This window comes from Xyrauchen texanus, chromosome 21, assembly GCF_025860055.1.
Source record: "Xyrauchen texanus isolate HMW12.3.18 chromosome 21, RBS_HiC_50CHRs, whole genome shotgun sequence".
NCBI lineage: Eukaryota > Metazoa > Chordata > Actinopteri > Cypriniformes > Catostomidae > Xyrauchen > Xyrauchen texanus.
Window position 1 is genome coordinate 17,439,260 of NC_068296.1, and position 24,225 is coordinate 17,463,484.

At 40.0% G+C, this 24,225-nt stretch overlaps 1 protein-coding gene across 4 annotated transcripts in view; it reads right to left on the reverse strand.

The window, feature by feature from the left end:
• LOC127661428 (pleckstrin homology domain-containing family A member 7-like) overlaps nucleotides 1-24,225 on the reverse strand; it is a 131,465-nt gene that overhangs the window by 46,833 nt on the left and 60,407 nt on the right. For all 4 annotated transcript variants that reach the window (XM_052152132.1, XM_052152130.1, XM_052152134.1 and 1 more), the window contains exons 4-5: nucleotides 23,342-23,425; nucleotides 3,235-3,349 (exon numbers count right to left, since the gene is read on the reverse strand). In XM_052152132.1, the coding sequence (XP_052008092.1) occupies nucleotides 3,235-3,349; nucleotides 23,342-23,425 (199 nt within the window). The remainder of the gene's footprint in view (nucleotides 1-3,234; nucleotides 3,350-23,341; nucleotides 23,426-24,225) is intronic.

Consider the following 24,225-nt stretch of genomic DNA (forward strand, 5'->3'; position numbering starts at 1 on the left):
TTCTGTTAGTGCATGATTTTCTGCAAAGCTGCTTTGAAACGATGTGTGTTGTGAAAGGAGCTATACAAATAAAAATTACTTGACAGTTTTTGTCACCATTCACTTGCATTGTATGGACCTACAGAGCTGAGATATTCTTCTATAAATCTATGTTTGTTCTAAACAATTCTAAACATCTGGGGTGGCATGAGGGTGAGCAAATGATGAGATATTTTTTTTATTAAACTATTCCTATACATTTAAGACCAAATATTATAAATATATATATATATATATATATATATATATATATATATATATATATATATATATATATTATTATTATTATTATTATTTTTTTTTTTCTTTGGCTACAGAAGTAGTTTGGATACAATGTTGTGAACAATACAATTGGAATTCTATGTAGCAAACAGACTCCACAATTTGGAGTGATACAAAAAGTGAAATATTTCAGTGCTGTTATACTACCGACAAATATTAGCACTCTTGGAAAGTTGCTTGTCAAGTCTGATTAGAGGACAGAACAAACTTACTTGCCTAAACTCTTGGAAAAAAGGGTTCTTTGGGGTTCTATATAGAACCCTAGGGTTCTTTACTCAGCTCCAAAGAACCATTTAAGCCAAAAAGGTTACATTTAAAAAGACTTACAGAAAAAAATAAAATTTTTGCACCAAAAGGTTCTTTGGTTTGAAAATTACTTAATGTGAGTTTGTATTAATGTCTATGTTTATGCATAAATTACTGTACATTATTGAAAGTTTTGTTTATAAATAGTTTTGAACACTACACTACATTACTTTTGCATTTGCATTTTATACTGCAGAAAAAAATAACTTTTACACTGTAGTTCTATAGCTTTGGGTTTGATTAGAATAAGATAGATGATCAGATCCAAGATCCTTTCTCTTTTTGACGACAGGTTTATCTTGTTATTAATATACAGTCTATGGTATATTCTATTCTTGACTCATAATTCAACAAAAGATGCAGAAAATTCATATATCATAAACAGCATACAACTTGAGCATGTAGCACTATTTTTCCCCCTCATATAAATTTAAAAATTGTACATTTACAAAAATATGATAATTATGTATATTTTATTGAAAATGCCATATTAATTGAACATGGGTTTTAGCAAAGACCTTCAGCTACTCAGAACACTTCTGAAGTTCTGGCCATCAACATCATCAGAGCAAGGACAAGTGGACGTCAAAGGGGACATTTGACTTCAAACTGGTGACAGGGAGATGGCTGAAGCAAAGTTTTGTTTAATTTGTTGTATCCAAAAGACCTCACTCAGTGTGTCAGACTAGTGACAACAAAATGATTCTGTATCTGCCCAAGTGAAAAAATTGTTTTAGAGCTTTTCATTGGTCATTTGTTAGGGCCAAGCACCGAAAGTGCATAGGCACCTAACTGTAATCGTTAGTGTTCTTTTTGTTATTATCTTCTTCTTCTTCTTCTTCTTCCACCATTGAGTCTATAGCAGCCCTTAGAACCGTATGCGGGAAAGTTGTGAAATTGCAATGCTACTGCCCGGATTAGGCAAAACTGAATGGAATTAGACAGTTTTGCCTAATCCGGGCAGTAGCATCGCAATTTCGCGCTCTGTTCTCAGAAGTCCTTGGAAGGCGCGTATGTGCAAACCTAGTTGTCATGGCAACTGAATAAACAAAACCTCGCCTGGTCAATATTTACTCGTCAAGTGCAAGTCAGACAGAAACTAAAAGGAAGGAAAGACATTGTATTTATTTTTATTAAAATTTAACGAAAGTACATTTAAATTTAGTGCGATCTACCAGCATTGCCTTTGCGATCGACTGGTAGATCGCGATCGACGTATTGGGCACCCCTGTTTTAGGGGTTCCAAATATGAAGTGAGCGATAGAACACTTTTTCTTCTAAGAGTGTACTTGCAGTACTTGCCAGTTTATTAGATTACTGTCAATAATCAATGTCAAATATCTGTGACACAGATACATGCTGCTTTTGAATGCAATAAGAAGACATTAAAATACTTGCATTAGCATAAAAAGCCAAAACGTGACAATCTGCTTAAGCATTTATAAACATTTTTTTTATATTTTATAATTCAAGCTTTCAAAATCTCTAAAAAGCTTGTAATTCAGCTCATGTGCATCATGTCCCAAACACTATGTCCTTGCACAGCTATGCACCAAATCACTCACAAAACGTTTCATCTGAGATATGTGTCTGTTCAGATGGTAGTCGAGGGGCTTCTCTTCCACTCTGCGTTTGTGTCACCAGCACTGGGGGATTGGTGCTGCCTCAGCCCAGAAGAATAAGCACAGTAATTACCAGAACGGATGCTAACCAAGCATGGAGAATGCTCTGCGTCAAGAGTCATTTCAAGCTAACTAGCTCAATTCTTTCTGTATACAGACAGTCCTGTCTTCTACTTAGCATCCTCATTGGGGTCACTGACTGCAGGTATTAAACATCCAATTGAAATCCTTCTTTCAGAACAGATTTTGTGTCATACTGTGTACAACATCCTGCTACGGGCAGGATAAAATTATTAAAATGTGAGTGGTTTAAATCTAAGTTTATAATGATTATCAGTGAGTACAGAAACATTGAGATTGGTCTGCTAAAAGACATGATAAGAGGTTGTGGTTGTCCTTTAAAGATCCCACCCCTGGAGAGATCTCTGGAGAAGAGGAGGAACAGGTGCTTGAGATCAGATAACCCTAATTCTCCATATGCAATATGAGTTACATAGGATTGTGAGCTTAGAGTGGAGGTGGAAAACATCACCATGCAGATATCAATAATAAAAAGAAAAAACTACAGTGAAAATGTGAAAATGCATGTTTCAAAGTTTTTCATTATAATTTCACTAATTTCTATATGGCTTTCTATATTACTATATTTCTTCTGTGGAACACAATAGGAAATGTTAGACAGAATGCTAGGGACTGACAGCCTCAGTCACCATTCATTTTCATTGCATCATTTTCCATTTAGTGAATTGTGGCTGAGACATTTTCTTTTGTGTCCAAATTGAGTCTGCATAATACTTTTATGTTCCACAAAAGAAAAAAAGTCATAAGGGGTTGGACAAATATGATGACAGAATTTTCATATTAGGGTAAACCGTCAGACGATTTTCAATCAGCGATCTATTTTTCAGCACTGACAGCTGAAGACCGCTGCTAATAATCTGAAACTAGTTTTGCTTTCTATCCAGTAGGATCAGTGGTTACAGACCTTTGAGCCTGATGTGGTGTCCACAGTGGAGGAGGTGACAGTGGTGGAAGCCTCACTGATGGTGCTGGAAGGCCGCGCGGCCGTCTGCGTCTCCTTCAGCATGCGAATGCCCGTCCTGCAGAGGAGAGTATTGGTAAAGAAATCATGGTGGTCACAACAGGTACATCCAGTCTGTTTGAGGAGGTATCCAGACTGTTTGAGAGAGGAGCTGTTGCTAAATCGGCGTTGAGAGTTGCCTTTTCTATTTTTTTTCTTTATGGCAAAAGACAAATCATATGACCAATATATTTTATGTAACGTAACACTGTATCCTAAGCAGGTGCAACAAGATAAAGCAGCAAGTGATAAAAACTTCCATTTTAATCTCAGTTTTGTCCAAACCAGCCACAATGAGCAGCAGGATGTTGTCAGTTGCTCAGTTTCTTTTTCTGCTATGTTGAGCTGGCTAGCTCCACCCATTGTGAAATCTCAATGGTCCAAAATCCCAGTGATATAGCTTTTTGTAACATTACCCATGTACTATTACTGCATGACTGGGCTTCTGACTGGGTACAACATTCCAACGGCCAGAATCTCAGCATTGATAAAGCGATGGTTATTCTAAGCAATTTTTTTGACTTCCCAAATTTTGCATCAGTGTAAAACTCAAATCCTATTCCAAAGTGATCAAAATTCTAAAACATAGTTCTAGTTGAGCACTAGCATATGGTGTATTGAGCCGATGGCAAAAACATGACATTTAAATGCTGCCTGAAAATCTCTACATGGTGGCATTCAGGACAAACACTGCGCTAGTTCTCCCAGTAGTCTGACATAAAGGTTACCCTTCCAAAAATGGATCATAGTAACCATAGTTTCTGCCAAACCACCATGAAATAGCTACAACAGATATTTTTCCTACAATAAAAGGAATATTTTGAGTTCAATACAAGTTAAGCTCAACCAAGTGCATGTGTGGCATGATGTAGATTACCACAAAAAATAGTTGACTCGTCCCTCCTTTTCTTTACAAAATGCAAAAAACAATTGAGATTGCAGTGAGGCACTTAAAGTTAATGGGGCCAGTGTTTGGAGTGTTTAAAGTCAGAATGTGAAGCTTATATTTTTATAAAAGCACTTAAAGTAATTATTTTGTTTAAACTCGTTTTTATTTTGTTTTTGGGTTTTAGTGTATATATCTCAATGTCATCATGACAAAGTTGTAAAATTGGATATCATTTTACACAGAAAAGTTTAGTGAGTGATTTTGTCATGATAAAATCATGTTAACACACATTTACATCCTGTGGCTATACTTTTAAAACAGTGAGTATTTTAATGTTATCATATTGAGCCCCATTCAATTCCATTGTACACTGGTGGCTAATACTTTGGAATAATGTACAGATTTTGCTGTTGCAGAAGAAAATGTATACTTTATTTAAAAAAGGTGGCATTCAACTGATCACAAAGTATAGTCAGGACATTATTGATGTAAAAAAAACAGCAGCATCACTTTGAAAAAAAAGTCATTTTTGATCAAATCTAGACAGGCCCCATTTCCAGCAGCCATCACACCAACACCTTAACCTTGAGTAATCACGCTAAATTGCTAATTTGGTACTAGAAATTCACTTGCCATTATATCAAATACAGTTGAAAGCTATTTGGTTCATTAAATGAAGCATAACATTGTTTTTTGTGTTTGTTTTTGAGTTGCCACAGTGTGCAATAGACTGGCATGTCTTAAAGTCAACATTAGGTTGCAGTGTACGCTACAGTCTTCAAAGACAAAGAACAAGTGGCTCTAACAAGGACAGAAAGAGATGTGGAAGGCCAGATGTACAACTAAACAAGAGGATAAGTACATCAGAGTCTCTAGTTCGAGAAATAGAAACCTCACATGCCCTCAGCTGACAGCTTCTTTGAATTCTACCTGCTCAACACCAGTTTCATGTACAACAGTAAAGAGAAGACTCAGGTGTGCAGGTCTTATGGGAAGAATTGCAAAGAAAAAGCCACTTTTGAAACGTTAGAGTGGGCAAAGAAACACAGACATTGAACAACAGATAATTGGAAAAGAGTGTTATGGATCTTAACCCCATTGAGCTTTTGTGGGATCAGCTAGACTGTAAGGTGCATGAGAAGTGTCTGACAAGACAGCCGCATCTATGGCAAGTGCTACAGGAAGCGTGGAATGAAATGTCACCTGAGTATCTGGACAAGGATCTGCAAGGATCTGCAAAGCTGTCATTGCTGCACGTGGAGGATTGTTTGATACTCTTGAAGTAGTGTAAGAATTATTATTATTATTAATTGTTTTTTTTTTTAATTGTAATAGTAATTCAAAGTCCTGACTCTACTTTGTGATCAGCTGAATGCCACTTTGGTGAATAAAAGTACCAATATCTATACATAAGAGCAAAATCTGTAAATTATTCCAAACTTTTGGCTGCCAGTGTAAATCCATTTTAAGATTTTACTGTAATGACGCCTGTAGCAATTATGATACTTGGTGGATACACAAATTCCCATGGTAAATGTTAGTGAGGGTACACCTGGAAATAAATAAAATAAATGATGAATGAATGACCAACAGTGTAGTTAAACTCCTCAAACACTGCCAAATCAACACTAATAGGAAATAAAGTCTTGCCTTCATTTGATGAAAAAGTTATACATAAAACAAACTCAACAGGGAGATCTCAAACAAAATGGTAACAGTCAAAATGTTGTTTTTAAAACATCTTTTGCTGAAAAATACAATCATAGTCCAATCATAATTGTTGACTATTTTTCCATAGGTCAAAGTTTTGTTTTACAATGTCTTTCAGACAAATGGGGATGTCAATTATACAATATGTTATATACTACAGTTAATTAAAGCAAGGATAATGACTACGGAAAGCTAAATGTAAAAAGCTCCTACCAGCAGTGACAAGTATTCTAATGCAGCACGACTAACAGCAACAGTGTTCTGTTCAATTCATCACAGTCACACAGTAGCGGTTTTTAATCTCAAATTCTCACTTCAAAAAGCTTTTAGTAAATTGTGGTCACTGTGATGTGTCACATATAATTCCCCATGATTAGACAGAAAATTATATTTCCCTCAAATAATTACTGGCATGGATGATGCAATTAAATCCCTCAAGCAGTCAACGGATGGGATATAACTTCTACAAACAGACAAAAACCTACATTTAATATTCTCACCAATATCATTTGAATATTCTCACCAATATCATTTGAATATTCTCTATATTTTGCCATTAAGTCAAACATCTTGACAGTGTTTAAAACAAGGGTCAGGGTTTGGCTAGCATGGCCCTTGTTAGCCCCTGCTGATAGATGGCAAAACCACAACATCTGACCCAATTAGCATCTTTCTCCATTGATAGCAATTGAAAAGTAGCCATACATTAAATATAAATTGCAAATACTTCAGTATATTATAGTAGAGCACTTGCTCTTATGTAACTCTTCTTCACTCAGTGAGGAACCAAAACGAATTTTCCTTTATGAGCTTTACTGCAGTTACTTAAAGCTGAAGTCTGTAATTTCTGCGACACTAGCACCATCGAACGGAATAAAAAAAGTTTTCAAAACAGCTTTCTGAATACGCCCCTCTTCTGCCATTGATCAAACAAATAGTTCCAACCCCTCGCGTCAATTGTTTAGTAACATTGTTGGGGCGGGTCTAAGCGGGTCGCACAAAATAAACACAAGATTTTTTATAGTGCCACAGAGACACAGTGCTTACAGGTTTTAAGAAAATTAACATATGAATGGCATATGAAAGCATATTAAAGGGGTCATGTCATGAGGAATCAAATTTTCCTTGACATTTTGGCAAATAAGAGGTCTTTCTACTATATAAATCATACTGTAAATTTCAGAACTGAAAACGTAATCCCCAGTGCAATAAAAGTTTACATTTATTGAAACCAAGCTGCAAAAATGTCTCGCTCTCTACATCCGCAACAACCCTACGTCATTTGGAGTACATCAATTCATGACTGCCTCTACAGCTCAAAAATATTAACGCCTACTTAAAATCATTGCACCTTTGGCCCCACCCAAAGTTACTTCAGTTTGTAAACATAGAGAGATGGACAAAAATGCCTACTGTGGCATATCTATTCCTAAAACCAAAAGGGGCTCATCAGGACTATTATAAATTATTTTTGCATTTAAACACGCACATGCAGATGTCTTTGAAAGCTTGATACATATCCCGGGCCGCTTTGTCAAGACGCGGTGTCAAGTTACAACTCTGAAGAGGAGAAGCCATTCTCTGTCATTCAGCTGCCTCTTGCTGTTTTGAGCACAAACACATCATGGACGAGTTCTTTCACCCATCTGCACTATTTTTAATTGTTGGTGTATGAAAAAATGCGCTGGAAGTCTTTGACCATTTAGATGTGTTTCCGGTGATGTGCATTTCAGAGCAGGATGATAATGGAAACTAGATGCATTTTTTGGCTCATATCAATGCGTATTGCTTGTCAACTATTATTGAAGTATGGGGCAGTTAAAAATACTTGGACCCAATCAAAAACGTAAGTAAACTCTTTGATTCATGAATATTTCAAATGTCATGACTGTTTGAAGGTTTATGGTGCTGACACTCTGTTTACACCGGGTGCGTGCATTGACGTGACACCACACAACAGCTTGAGGCCATCTACACCATCGACATGAACTATCTAAACCATTTAGTTGTGTTGGCAGTAGTAGCACCAGCGTGTGCAGCGCAAAATGGAATGGGACATCTGTTTACTGTAGGCGCAACGCGATGCACCACAAAAACGCTTCCATGGTAGACGGTATCATTGATTATAACGGTTCTATTGCTTTTGATGCAACGCAAATCTTGTGCCCAGTGTAGACACGGTGTGAGTGTTAACATTGTGCTTGAGATGAACGGTTTAATATATTCAAATGCAATGTGCTGGATGTGCGTTATGTTTAACCCCTGAAATTTCATTTTATAATGTTGTGGAGCTTGTTTGTTCTCTTCAGATGAAGTTTAAAAAATAGCTGAATTTGAGGGGCTGCACGATGTTAGCCAATCAAAATAGTGAGCGTTACTGGTTTCAAGGAGGTGCTTATGCCAAAACCAAGCATTTCAGACAGAGGGCCAGAGGCAGGGTGTAAAATTATCATATATGACTGTTTTAATGCAAAAAGTAAACCTTACTAACATTATCAGTGGACCTCAGGGAAGATAATAAAACTATAAAAAAGGAGCATTTCATGACCCCTTTAAACTGGGATATAAGAATGTATTTTAACATTGAAAAATTTACATCAGGTTTAATCTTTGTCAGTAAAGTAAATCTGTTCTTTTTTATCTCTTTAAATGCAAAAACACTGCCAACAAAAAACAATAATACATTTGAAGCCTCTGCTGAGCTTTTACAGATAACACATCTCATTTCAAATTCCAGCTGGCATAATTACAAAGGAAACTGGCTTCAAGGACTGTGACTTTTGGTAAGCACAATCTATGGCCTACACATCAATAAAGGTTGGACTCTGCATGTACTGTTGGCTGTCATTACACTGACCTTGAGCACTTTGAAGTCTGCCAGATCATAAGAAAAGAGTCTTTCCTGTTGTGAAAAATCATATTTTTCCTGCCTCATAAACCTATCCTTACAAGTCACTAAACAATACTACCACAAAAACATCCTCAGATCATTAAAGACCACATAAAAAGGTTTTCTTTCCTACTGTATGTTTATGCATTTCCTATTGAAATAGGAAGTTTTGGCTGTTTCTTTTTTGGAAAATAACCAATAGCCTTTTGTTTGCATAACACCCACAATTTGAACCATGATTTGGAACTTGCTATTGCTAGAGGCAGTTGGCATTAGTGGGAGGGGGTATTTTCATTCAAGAGCATTTTATTGGAAAACAATCTGAATAGTGCAAGATTAATCATCAGTATTGTTGGTCTCTTTTCTTGGAAGAGAAAGAATGTACAGTTTAAGTGCGAATAGGTGTTTAAAGTTTACTTGATCAAATTTAGGAGTACACTAACATAAAGATGGCATCAGAGTTGACAAAGTCAAATTTTGATATACAGGTGCATATAGTTGTTCATCCAAAAGTTTTAGCAGACTTTCCTTACATAAGAGGAAGAGGGAGATAGTGGAGGAAACCTCACAGCAAGATGTTCACACTTGGAATCTTGTAACAGATGGCCAGGCATACAAATAGCCAACATACACAAAACAGTAAGAAACCGACTGTTTTAAAGGAAGAAGCTGAGATGCTTACAACTACTGTTTCATTAAAAGAATCTGTAGGCTGTGGCGAATTTCAACCTCTCTTGCACCTCTCATTCAATGACTTCGTAAAGATTTGGAAAAATATCAATGCTGTGTAGCAGTATGGTGGTGCAGCAACACATAAAAGGTCATGAAAGATCAATATCTCTAAAAGCATTGCTTTTAAAGTTTAGTATATAGTACAAATCACTTTTTCTCATTTGAGGTGAGGAATAACAATACTGATGGGGAAAATTAGCCTACAGTATAGGATATAATATATATAAAGATTTGATATGCCCTACTGCATTCAAACAAATTGTGTAAGTTCACTGTGAAATGTGTAATGTTACAGGCAAACTTGCAATTTGTAAGTAAATAAGCCACAACATTTGAGGTATCATCTACGTCCATAGCACAAGTGGTGCAGGATAAGTTACAAAGTTAAAGCTGTATTATGTTATTTTTTTCAATGTTCTCCTATCCCATCTAAATATGCAGAGACAACTTCATGTAAGCCATTGGTTGGTTGATTTCCCCCAAATGTGGGATCACTGTGGCACTTTTTATTTTTTTTATTTTAGCATCTTGATAAGACCGACTAACTGTTTGACCGACCAGTGGCAGATGGGGGAGTGTTCAGGAAATTCCGTTTGGCGATGCTAGAGGCACAGAAATTACACACTTTAAACATTTCTTCCAGCACCAGCTGTCAACATACTCTAAATAATGTACAGCAGTTTGTGTATTATATTAGTGCTACAGCACATATTAGCTCTTTCCAGCAGATGCCAGGGCTGCTGATCCATTAGGAGCCAATGACATATTACCTTTAGTTCTCATATATCCTCATTCACCCACACAGCTGTTAATGAGATGTATCCATTAGGCTGTGGCAGTAGAATTTGGCCTCTCTCTCTGCTAGATGCTAAGACAGGCCCAGCCTTTGTGATATACATGTTAATATTAGCTGCTTTTAGAGAGAGGTTGGTAAGATAAGACTGGTTGGCAACTGTTGAAATACTGTTCTAATGCCAGAGAAAGGAAGGAAGCATGGTGCAATATGAGAGTGCTCAAGGATTTAGGATTTAGCTAAATTGTGGTCTTAGTTGTCTATTTGCTTTGAATTCAAGTCATTTTTATTTGTATTGGCTTTTCACAACACACATCATTTCAAAGCAGCTTTGTAGAAAATGATGCTGTAACAGAACATTATGCTGTAATGTCTTAAAAGTCCTCAATGTGTGGTTTAAATGAATAACACGATTGAAAATCATGCCTTAAAAATTATTGATTTTAAGCTCCCAGTGACTGAGCCAAAGACGAAAACCAGGCTCAGCTGGGGGAGCTAGCTCTCTTCTAGCTATACAGCATAAAAATATCAAGTCATTGAGTAAACTAGTTGGAGGGCAATATTAAAAAACTAAAGGATATTGATTGAACTGTAAGATTAATGAATGAGGGGAAGATTCACTAAGAATTAATTGTACCCGCCAATTCTGATCTTGCAGTCCGATTCTGAGCACAAAATATAGCCAGGGAAGCTGTCGACCACCGATTTTGACCCACCTTGACGGGACTGAACAGAATCACTTTTATCCAGATGGATCATCTCTTAAACAAGCAGAATGTGTGCTTGATGACATGCACATCTGGATATATGCCAGGTTATAACGCTCATCAACATTATTTGATGGTTATTTGATTAATTACGGCTTAAATTTTTACAAACATCGGTTTTAAATCAAATGCATTTTACCGCCTACTTTGATTTAACGGTAATAGTGTGATGTAAACAGCACAGCTTTGTGAATGAAGCACAATCTTTAATGAGCCTAATTTACATAGAAAGGAGGTGTGTTTGCTCGGAAAGTAAAGACAATGACTTAAATTAAATATTGAAGACACTGTACCTTGGACTAAGGATTCATTTCCGGTGAAGTCCATCCTTAGTCCAAGGTACAGGCAGTTGCCAGTGAAGTACCTCTTGTTGTATGGTTGGCAGCAGCAGTTCATCTTATGTGAAGTCCATCGTAATAAAGCTTTGAAGCTTTTATAGATAAAGCTTTGAAGCTAGCTTAGCTTTTAAGCTAAGAGCTATTTTGTTTTCTTTGAAACCATCTATGTGCTTTTTTACACCTAAAAGTGGACAAAATAAACTTTTAAACATTTAAAATGTACTCACTCTTCTGTGAAAGCGCTACACAGATTTTTGTCCAATCAAATGCTCTGTAGAATGAGAATGTTACTCCTTCTAAGCAAGCAACTAGCAAGTAACAAATCACGGCTCATAGCTGTGATGTAAACTAAAGTCTATTCCAGAATCCAGAATCGGTCTGTCTTCGCCGGCCAAAGGTGGTCAGCGCAGACCACAACGATCTGCCCAGGTCTGTCGGTCCTGGGCGAGTCCCATCCAATTGTGTCCCAGATCTTGTCGTAGCGAGTCGCGCCATCGTGTTGCAGGGCGCCCGCGTGGCCGCTTGATGTCGATCGGCAACCAGGCGGTGACTCGGCGTGTCCATCTTTCGTCCGTCCGCCGCATCAGGTGCCCAGCCCAGCGCTTCTTGGCCTTGTTGGCCAGGTCCACCGCGTTGGCCACCCTGGTCATGGCCCGCAGCTGCTCGTTGCGGACGTGGTCGATCCTTTTAACCCCGACCATGTGGCGCTCCATTGCGCGTTCAGTCACGGCCAGCTTTTGTCGGTCGGCCGCCGTCGTTGCCCAGGTCTCGGCCCCGTAGAGCATGGCCGGCAGGACGGTGCTGTTGAATAGGGCGGCCCTGATGTCCGGGTCGATGGCTCTGTTAGTGGCCGTCTCGGCAATTGAGCCAAAGCTGACCCAGGCGGCTCGGCGCCGTCGTGCCAGTTCTCGACCAATCTTGTAGTTGGTAGTCAGCTCCTGGCCCAAGTAGATGTATCTATCGACTTGCTGGAGCTGGTGCTGGCCGACATGAAGGGTAGTGTCGGGCACCTGGTCGTTGCGCATCCACTTGTTTTTGGCCAGATTGATTTTGAGGCCGCACCGAGCGCCAGCCTGGTTGAGCTGGTCGAGCCGCTGCTGTACATCGACTGCCGAGCAGCCTATCAGTACGATGTCGTCAGCAAAGCGCAGGTGATTGAGCCAGCGGCCGTTGATCTTGATGCCGACCTCGTCCCAGTTGAGCTGCCGGAAAATTTGCTCGAGGCTTGGGCGAGATGGTGTCGCCCTGCTTGACCCCCGCGGCCGACCTCGATGTTAAGCGGCCGGTCGAACAGGGTGATGGTAGTGGCGCAGTTGCTGTTCAGCTCCTGCAGCAGGGCCACATGCTCGTCCCCAATGCCTTGTTGTTGGAGGGCGAGCAGCACGGCGTTGATCTCGACCGAGTCGAAGGCCTTCTCGTAGTCGACGAAGGCCAGGACTAGCGGCATCTTATACTCCCTGGCCCGCTCGAGCAGCTGGTTCAGTACCTGCACATGGTCCATGGTGCTAAAGCCAGATCTGAATCCGGCCTGCTCGACGGGCTGCTGTTCATCCAGCTGCTTGGCCAACCGGTTGAGCAGCACCTTGGTGAAGATCTTATATACGGCCGACAGCAGTGTGATCGGCCGGTAGTTACTGAGCAGCTCGCAGTCGCCCTTCTTGAACAGCAGTACTGTCTTGGCCGTCTTCCACTGTTTGGGGATTTGGCATTGTGCCATGTAGCTGCTGAATCGGGCTGCCATGGCTGTCCAAAGTGAGTGGCCGCCGGCCTTAAGCAGGTCGATCTCAATGCCGTCCAGGCCGGGCGCCCGGTCCGCCTGTGCCTGCTCGACTGCATGTCGGACCTCACTTTCCAGCACTGGCAGGATGGGTGGCAGCTGGTCGAGCTGAAGGTTAGGTGGGGGACGGGGACCTTGCTGGCGAACAGGTCACTGTAGAAGCGCCTGCACTCGGCCTCAATACCGGACCGAGTCCTGGTCGTCCGCCCGTCGGCCGTTTTCAGTGCTGGTATCTGGCCGCGCTGCTGCTGCATCGCCCGCCTGCACTTTTTCAGGCTCTTGCGGCTCTCAGCTGTCGCCAGCAGGTGCCTCTGTCTGTACTGGTCGAGGTCGGTCTTGAGCTGCTGCCGGATCTGCTTGCACAGCAGGCCGTACTCGACGTGTGTGGGTCCGTCAGCGCGCATCTGCCGCCGCCTCTGCATCAGGGCCTTGGTGGCATCCGAAATTCGGCTGGCCCGGCTGTTGGTCGGCACTGTAGCTGCATCGCAGCTTGACTTGAGCAGGCCTATAAAGTGGTCGTAGTCCTGGTCAATGTCGGCTTCAAGCTGGGCCCAGTTGGTGTGGTCGATCAGAGTGTGGAAGACGGCTAGGTCAGTGGTGGCCGGCTGCTTTGCCCTGTTGCTGGCTGCCAGTGCACGCTTTTCGGTCCTGCCGTCGATGACCAGCTTGGCCCTTACTGGCCGATGGTCGCTGCCCGTGTCAAAGAACTTGCGGCCGATGACAGCGACATCCTGCAGGATGCGGCGGTGGCTGCAGAGGACGTAGTCGATCTCGTTGGTTGTTTCTCCATTGGGAGACATCCATGTCCATCGGCGGCCGGGGCGCTTCTTGAACAGACTGTTGCCGATGAACAGCCGGTTGGTCTCGGCCATTGCAACCAGTCGCTCGCCCGGTCCGTTCCTGTTGCCGCTGCCGAACGGGCCGACAAAGTGCTCGCCATCCAACCCCTTGCCCACCTTGGCGTTGAAGTCGCCCATCAGGACGAGGTAGGTGACACGGGGGGTAGTGGCTGCCTCGACGGCCTCGTAGAACTGCTCAAGCAAATCCTCATCTTGCTCGGCCGCAGCCGCTGCTGTTGGTGCACATGTCTGCACGATCCCGATGGTGGCTTTGTTGTGTAGGCGCAGGGTGAGCACGCCGACTCGGGGGTTGGTCACGTCGACCAGGTCAATCATCGGCGACCATCGTTTGGATACAATGAAGCCGACGCCACCGACAGGTCGCGTCTCTTCCCTGGCACCCAAGATGACCGTCCTGCCGTCGTCGTGGCACACGTGCAGCGGCTCCCGGCGCTTGGTCTCGCACAGCCCGAGCACGTCGCAGCGGATGCTGTTCAAGCCTTCCAGGATGGCAGCCAGGTTGGCCTCATTCAACACAGTCCTGGCGTTGAAGGTAGCAATGTCGAGCGCCATGGTGTTGGTAGTCTGGTCCTTTGGTCGGTATGGCGGCCTGGTACCTGAGATTCTTAGCAGCCTCTCGTCCCTGGCCGGATCGCTCCGCTGCCGTAGAACGGGCGCAGGGGCGTGCAGGGTACTGAGGCCCTTGTTTGTCGTTGTCGTTGCAGTTGGGTTCAGACCTTGGCTTGCAAGGCCACTAGGTCTGTGCCCTCGTCCTTAGCCAGGTGTCTGTCATCTTCTCAGCATGGTTGAACCTGCCAGGAATTGCTTCCCGCTGTACATCGACGACAGACTCCTGTTTTCACCCCCCCACCACGGTGAGGCGGATGAATAGGACTTGGGGGGTACTTTCTAATAAACTAAAGTCTATTAGCTATTTAAATAAAAAGGATGAGTCCTTCGGTATGTCTGACACTTCACTTCATAGTAAATACATCAACAAAGGAAAAAAAACTGTACACAAGTCATTTCATGTGGTCTTTTAAAGGAATATTCAGGGTTTAATACAGTTAAGCTCAATTGACAGCACTTATGGCATACATTGGCAATCCCGACTCGTTCCTCCTTTTCATTGAAAAACAAAACAAAAAGAGAATGAGGCCATTTTTGGAGGGTTTAAAGCCATACCGCCCGCGGCACATTTATCGTAAAAGCGCTTTTATTTTTCATTGGTTATTTCAGTGAACTTGCATTGGGACCTAACGCACCTCCACAAGCGTTTTACATGCTCAAGTTTGCCAGATAAGAGACGCAACCCCCCCAGTTTGAGATTTATACTTGTGCAAATTGGAAATATTCTGCCTAATGTTATACTTATTTTGTGCAATCTGGCAACCATGCACGCGAGTGCGCTATTTCTATCTTGCTTTCCCCTTTGAACAAATTTAGCGATCTGTAGTGCAATATTCTGCTCAAGGAAAAATTTAATACGGCTACTCTGTGTCCATTCTTGAGGATGCTTGTGATGTTTGGTGTTACTTTGAAGGTAAATCTTCTCATTGATTAAATTAAATATAAAAGTAGATCTTGGCGTCATTGACACTCGAGCAAAAGCAAGCCAGAGACCAATATGAATATGTGTTTTTTATTTGCGCAAATTAGAAATGTCCCTTCACACCTGTATGTTAATCTAATGTTAATTTAATCTTGCAGTAATCATTTATCATATTCATGCAGTTGTGTTATTCAGTTGTGCGCTGAAAGTCAAACCATCGAGGAGACCCGCATCATGACTCTTTTAGCATGTAAACGGGTAATGTTTTAGAAAAAAAATAAACAAACATTAAACGTTTTTTATTGAAACAGACCCCTGATGTAGAGAGTGTTATATTGAATAATAAATTAACAGGGAAGTAGAGATGGTAAAATAATCTCAGCATTTATTCAGTTTTTTAATGCCTGATAGAAAAGTATCAGAGCAATACAATACTTTATTCAATTGCAGAATACTCCCATTAGTCACAGATACACTTCAAAAAATGTCTGGGCTTAAAAGTTACAAAAAACAAATCAATGCAAAACATTGTATCTCAAAAGGAATACAATGTGGCCCCCCATGCACTACTTAAAGCCTGATGTGGCCCCTTTGCCAAAATAGTTGCCCACCTCTGGTTTAAAGGCAGAAAAGTGATGCTTATAATTTTACTAGGCATAAAAGCACATACTGTACATTAATTCTTCTGTTAAAACTAGTGTTTTATTTGAGCTGTAAAGTTGTTTATATCATCATTTTTGTGGTCGTTTCAGGGTGTACAGTGTTACTTTATCATGGCAATGAGGTTGTAAAATTGGATTTAACTTTACACAGAAAAGGTTAGTAAGTGATTTTATCACACTAAAATTATATTAACTTGCATATTGTTTTCGTCTTGTGGGCTGTACTTTTGAAAACAAAAAATATTAAAACTTTTATGGATTGTCACCATTAATTTCCATTGTAAGTGCCTGAGTGTAAAAGTTTTTTTTTTTTTCTCAAGAAAAGGAGGAACAAGTCAAAATAGATTTTTGTGGTAATCAAGATTATGCCACAAATCCTGTTGATTGAGCTTAAAGGGTTAGTTCACCCAAAAACGAAAATGATCCCATAATTTACTCACCCTCAATCCATCCTAGTTGTATATGACTTTCTTCTTTCAGCCAAACTCAATCAGAGTTATATTAAAAAATATCCTGGCTCTTCCCAGCTTTATAATCAGAATTAATTTTGCCTTAGATTTTGAAGCCCAAAAAAGCGCATTCAGGGGGTTAATAAAGGCCTTCAATTGCCAAACAATTCTTGATGAACAGCACAACAAATCATGTGCTCTGTTCTCCTCACATGTTTGAAAACAGCTGTAATATAAGTTAGAACTTGATATCACCAAGAGGGGACCTGTTAAGAGTGAAGGTACTAACAAATACCAATGTAGACATATGACACTAAAGCCAGCTGTACCCTCCTTTGAGCTCTACCTTTACTCCCAGTGTATGGATAACTCAATGCTAGCGTTCTCAAATTACTGTATGAGGTCATAATGCTTTAATAATATTAAGACACTATTCTGTTCAATGGCACTTTTCTCTCCATTTTTTGTCATGCTCGTGCACTTGTCACTATATTAAGTAAAAACTATAAAATAAAAGTTTAATGACAACTCGCTTGTTTTGCAAAATGAAAATATTCACATGACTATGAATTTAAATCTTTTACAAATAAGGGTATATCAGTAATATAACAATTTAATTTAGGGACTAGGGAAAACAGCACAAAAACTCTGTCAAAGCACTATACCAGGGCACTTTTTCCTTTTGAATATATATGACAGCAACAGATCTTGTTCTGCAACTGTGGTGGCTGTCTTGCCTTGGCCGATTCCTTTTGACAAGCTAGAGCACATTAGTTTCAGGTTCTCCACTTCACTGAATCTTACTCGTTTTACACATCTGACGCATACCAGAAGACAACTGTGTGCTTAATCTATTCTCTGCACTCTGCATTGACATAAACTTTACGGATTAATGCATTAAAATGATTGTGTTATCACAACTCTGACAAGTGAAAAGTTAATTTGCAATATTTTTTAAAAGTCAATATCTCTTGCAACACAAATAATTAAATAATTAATAAAACATAATTTAATACTGTAGGTTCATACTACATATTATATAGTTTATTGTCATGTTAATTAACTGAAATAGTACAATATTATATAATCCTATTCTATACTATGTATATAATATATACATAATAACATAATGCCACAAATGCCATTGTGCCAGTAGCTATTATAACAGTTTTTTATATTTATACTTGTACTAATACTAATGTTACTATTTCTAAACCCCATCAGGTATTATTGGAAAAATGTACCCTGATCTCTAAACACAGAGACCAAACGCTGCTGTTATTAATTTGGTCCCATATGCAACTCACTCAACCTTAATAAAAACCCTTATTGACATTCAGCATGAGATCAGATGGCTTAGAATAGGGGTACTCAATAGGCACACTACGAGATCGAGATCTAAATCTTTGTGGTAGACACCTGGCTATGTGATTGTATAAGAATAGAGTGTTTCCACGCTAGAGAAAAATCTTTCTTGCTACGCACTTATTCCTGCTCTCCGTGCGTTGCCTCTCTACCAGCTATAGACATGAGACACTGCATAAAGCCTGATTTACTGTACGTAGTTGAAGGTGCAGTTGTTTTACCAATAGTAGCAGAGACCCCGCTACAGATACCACCATCTTTCGCTTAAACACACTGTAGAAAACAAAAATGATGCAAAGTGAAACTATCTTTATCTGTCTGATATGTGTTCAGATGGTTCAGGCAAGCCAGGTTTGTGTCAGGATGTTTTTCTATCTAAATTTAGCTTCATTAATCAGCATGTAAAGGTGCATACACACTGCCAGCGACATCGCGCGCGACAGCGACTCAATACCATTCATTTTCAATGCGAGCACAGCGACTTCCAGCGACAAGAGCTGTCGCGACCGTTGGCGCTAGATGTGGGCATGTCCAGCGACGCGACATAGTTGAGAAAAGTTCAACATTGGAGCGACTAACGGAAGCGACAGCCAATAGGAGAGACGACGGGAGAGCTCACGTGATCCTTCTCTCTCTCTCCTGCAGTAACGGAAAGATGGATGAAAGGCTAATTCTTGCTGTTAGAAATTTCCCAGTGCTCTATGATATGTCTCTTCCCACGTACAAGGAATTTTTAAGAAAAATACTGCGTGGAAAGGTGTATCTGAGATCGCGGGGATTTTATGGACCCAGACAGACCGGCATTTGCATTTTTGCCGGAGATAAACAGCCGCTATGGCAAACAGCACGCCTTGTTTCTCATTCATCTTTGATATAAAGCATTTTATGGACTGATTCCATTTCTATTTAGTCTTTTCCCTCCAAAATGTTTGTTTTTAGTGGTAAGAAAAGAGATTCGCTGTCAACAGCAATGGAATCCGTGAATGTCATTTATAAACGTTACTAGGCAACCAGTAGTGGGAACACCCACTAGCTACTTCACCACCAGCCACTGGCGACTTGCAGCGACAAAGTCGCTGGCAGTGTGTACGCACCTTAAGGAGCCTTTTTTATAATAAACAAACAGATTTTTATGCTAATTTTGTGAAAAATAATCGAAAGCCTATTTTTACTTAAATTAAGCAAACAGTATGTAAATGCTTTAGTGTTGTTATGTAAATTGTTTGTTTGTTAGTAGATTCTCACTTTAAGGAAAATATAAAAATGGTAAATTCATACTTTTACATTTGTTCTACATGGGACAGTTCCCAGTCACATACTATACAGGTGCGTCTCAAAATTAGAACAAGTGGAACTTTCATATTTTAAAAAAGGCTTGCAATATTTCACTTTAAGTGTAATGAATCTTCATTACATTTAAAGTGAAATATTACAAGCCTTTTTTTGTTGTAATCTTGATTATTAGGATTTACAGCTCATGGAAATCAAAAATCCAGTATCTCAAAATATTACAATAAAGAATGTATAATACAGAAATGTCAACCTTCTGAAAAGTATGTTAATTTATGCACTCAATACTTGGTCGGGGCTCCTTTTGCAAGAATTACTGCATCAGAGCGGCGTGGCATGGAGGCAATCAGCCTGTAGTTGTAACCCGGTCACACACACACAAGATGAGACAGTCACAATGTTGGATGAAACTGCTTTTAATGTTTATTAAAAGCAGTGCAGGCAAAAGTACAAAACAAGGGAAATCCAGTGAGAGTAGTCGAGGGGGAGCGTAAGGTCGGAAGCCGAGGAAACAACGATATAAACAAGGGGGCAGATCTAATGAGGGAGGTGAACGATAAGCGGGGAAAACAGTTAACAACTAGGGCGAAGGACAAGACGAGACTAGCGGGAACAAAGACAGGGGAACGAGAGAGTTGGCAAGCTAAACAGGTAATCAAACAGTGGGGAGGTCAAAACTAGACGAGACTAGCAGGGGCAAAACTAGACGAGACTAGCGGGGGCATAAACACGGGAATCTAAATACATACAATAACCAACACCCGTGAAACGGAAGTGCTGGGTATTTATAGGGGAAGGTGCAGGTGTGAACAATGAAGGTGACGAGACGAGTGCAGGTGAATCTAATGTGTGGGGATAGGATGCGCGTGAGTGTAGGTGGTCATAATGTTCTGGGGAAGCGAGTGAGCCAGAGGGGAGATAGCTTACGAGCAGAGCTCGCAATAGCATAAGGAGCGTGAGTGCTCGAGGGAGGAAAAAGAGCGTACGCGCTCAAGGGAGCGGAGCGAGGGAGCGGGAAGCGAGCACGCTCGCGGAGTGTATGGGTGCGTGCTCGAGGAAGCGGAGATGGGGCAGAGGAAAGGGGTTCGTGACAGTAGTAGATATTTAAATATTTAAACACAAAAACTGGACTGCTGTCATTCGGCTTCTGGTACGGCTTCGGCTTTTAATATTCATATCGAAGTGCCCTCGACTGATGAAGTCTTGATGAAATATATATATATATATATATATATATATACACTTTATTTCATTTTTGATGAAATATTTTAATCCTTTGGTAGAAGATCCCTCAGATCCCACTACTTTGGCTGTCTCTGGGTCTCCATTGTCCTCAATCCTGCCCAGTTTTGAAGAGACTATTTTGACTATTTAGGATTTATTTTTTATTTCTTTACAAAGTACTATTGCTGTCAATGTGGAAACTTATAAAAACTATAAAAAAAAATATATATTATATAATTTCATAGCCATATGACTACTGACACCATGTAAGCTACGTATTATTATCCAGACCTACTGGGAATGATATGTAGAGACCGGACATCTTGCAACTTTGTGATTAACACTTTTTATTGATTAATATATATATATATATATATATATATATATATATACTGTATATACAGAATACATTTTAACCCCCATTACCCCATTTCCAAAAATCTTAAAAAGATAGTCACATTCCACCCTATCAAACTTTATTATTTAAATTATAATGTAATTAATCTACTTAATCGCCTTTAAAATTAGACAAATTTTTTTTACATTTAACTGGATCAGGGAAATTGGATAATAACTTTTACATTCATTTGGGTCCTTATCTTTTTAAGAATGAAACTGATCAGGGCTTGTGTCACCTTTCTTTAATGACTCTGTGTGTAAACTTCCAACATCAGTGGAGCCAGTTCTGTGACATAAGATCTAAAAAATTCTGCGGCAAAACCATCTGGCCCCGGAGCCTTTCCTGTTGGCAAGGCTTTAATTACCTCTAAAGTAATATCTGAGACAAAAGAGATTTTTTGATCTGTGATCACAATTTTGGTAGTTCTAATGGCTCTACAAAGTTGCTAATAGCCTTATCAGTAGACAAAGATGTGGAGCTATAAAGATCGAAATAGAATTCTTTAAAGGCTTTATTAATATCTGTGGCAGAAATAAATATATTGGCTCCAAAAGACTTCACTGAAAGAACTCTCTCTGTTTTATGTATCTAGCAAGAAGTTTCCCTGCTTTTCCCCTGACTCCAAATATTTCAGTCTTGCCCTGAAAAACCAAAACTCAACCTTCTGAGACATAATAGTATTGTACTTATATTTTAGCTGGGTCAACACTCTCAGACCATTGGATGGCATTCTGTGTTTCAGCTCTCTTTTAGCACCTTTAATACTCTTTTACAATTCAATTAATTCTTTGATCTGTTTAATGAATGATTTTTATTGCATGATCCACCCCTAAGAACTGACTTAAGCGCCTCCCATGCCACGCCCACAGAGGACACTGAGGACCAGTTGATTTCTGCAAAACATTGACTTCTGTCTTTACATTTGTTGAAATTCAGGGTCTTGTAGAAGGGATGTATTAAAGTGCCATCTATATGATTTTGTTTTCTCTATTTGCGGCAATATCTCTAAACACACCAAAGCAAGATTTTAAACTAAAATGTTCCCAATTGAGCAGTCACTGGTAGATGGAATAAGTCATTTAGATATAAAAATACAACTCTATTCTAGAGTACATCTTATGAACGGATGAAAAAAGCTGTAGGCCCTCCCATTTGGATTCAGAAGTCTCCAAATTTCTGAAAGACCAAGATTTTTACACATCCTCCGAAGTGTCAACATTGCTCTAAAGGGTCTACAGACTTTTGCATCACTATGATCAAGGACTGGATCCATTCAAAGATTTAAGTCTCCACCCAAAACCAACCTATAACATGAAGGATCCCAGCAGCTTGTAGCTTCCCTCAAGATCTATAAAAATAAGGTTTTGCCCCTGTATTTCAGCCAAAACAATAATGACTCTTGCTAAATTATCTTTGATCTGTTTGAGACATTTCAATTGTAATTGCTTACTTATCAATATGATGACTCCCCTGCTCATATCGAACCAGCACTGCAAAACACATGCCCACCCCATGACCTACCAAGATTTTCAGCTTCCTGTGAAGAAAAATGCGTTTCTTGAATGAACACTACATCATATTTTTTACGCATAAGGAAAGATACAACCTTCCTTCTTTTTATAGGGTGCACCAGCCCATTATCATTCCATGTGGAAAGAACATTTTTACCTATATTAAAGTGTGACATATTAACATGTAAAGATAAATTGTGTACACTAGGCAAAATAATGTAGACCACTTTCAAACATTGATGTAACAATCAAATCCTGAACAACCCACAAAACAGAAAAACAAATGCGCTTCAAACATCCCCCAGAAATCCAATAGCCAAACACTATAGCTACTTGATAGCTCAAGTACAGTGTTTTTTTTCTTCTCCTTGTTTTGTTTTGTTTTTGTTTTTTAACATATATCGTGCCATTAAATTGCACAAAAATGTATTCTATAAAATAAACCCCAGTAAATAATCACATCTAACCCACAAAATGAACTCAACAATAAGTCAATAAAGGCAGAAAGAGAAATAAGGAAAAAAGAGTAGAGTAGAGCAAGAGTCAGTGGGCAGCCAACAGAATAACATACTCTCTGAGGCTGCATCAGTAAAATGCATGATATGTAGTCTGTAATGTTGATCAAGTGCAGGCAAAATTACGCACTCACACCAATGATTTAATGAAGGCCATAGCTTGTCGTGGGCATGTAAAAGTCTTGCAACCATAAGAGATTATACTCAAGAATCGGGCTACTGTACTGAGACAGGAAGTAAATAGAACTGAACCATAAATGACCTAGAAGTCAAATATACAGCAAGCAATGTAGAAAGAAGATACTTACTGGTCCAGAAGTCTGAAGTCAGTGTTCTCAGAGGATATCTGGCCTGTCACAGGATGTCTGAATGTTGTCGTCCTCTGGTTATGGCTGCAAACATGAATAAAAACAAAACAGAATCACATTAGCATGATGATTATTATGCTTCCCTGCAGCCATCAGCACAAACAAACAAATGCACTTCAGCAACTGAACATCTACCACAAGCAGTGCCTATGATTGTAAAACACATGTGTGGAATGTGTAGGAATATATTAGATGTGCTAAAAGTCAACCACAGAACAAATCACACAGACCAATGATAATCAGTGGTAGACAGTAGCCAAAATTAACAAATTAGTTTGTGAATGAAAACAGTTATGCCTTTATATCAAATAGAAAGGAAAAGTTCTCCCTAAAATGATATGTAGAGTTATGTTATTTAATGTTGTCTTTCCAAACCTGTATCCCATGGAACTCACAAAATGTTTTTTTTTTACACATGCCATACAAAAATTGCTTATAGTGATTTGTTGTATTCCAAGTCTTCTAAAGCCAAATGAGTGAGGAATAGACCATATGACAGGGCGGAGGGCGGGACCGGATCGTGATTTTACACACATGTCCCTTATCAAGCTAATCAAGCCTCTGAGAGGGATAAAGGCCGACTGCGGACGGTGGTGCGACAGAGAGAGTGCGTTTACGGGCAGCTGTCTGTCCTACGTGTCTGTTTGTGTCTTTTGGTTTAAGTTTTTCATGAAACTATTATTTATATTGTCAAGCCGGTTCTCGCCTCCTCCTTTCCCTTAATCCCTATACACTGGTGCTGAAAACCAGGGAAGGAGGAGGGATACGCTGTAGTGGAGTTCTTGTCGCTACTATCCACCCCAACGGAGCAGCTGCGGCCATCA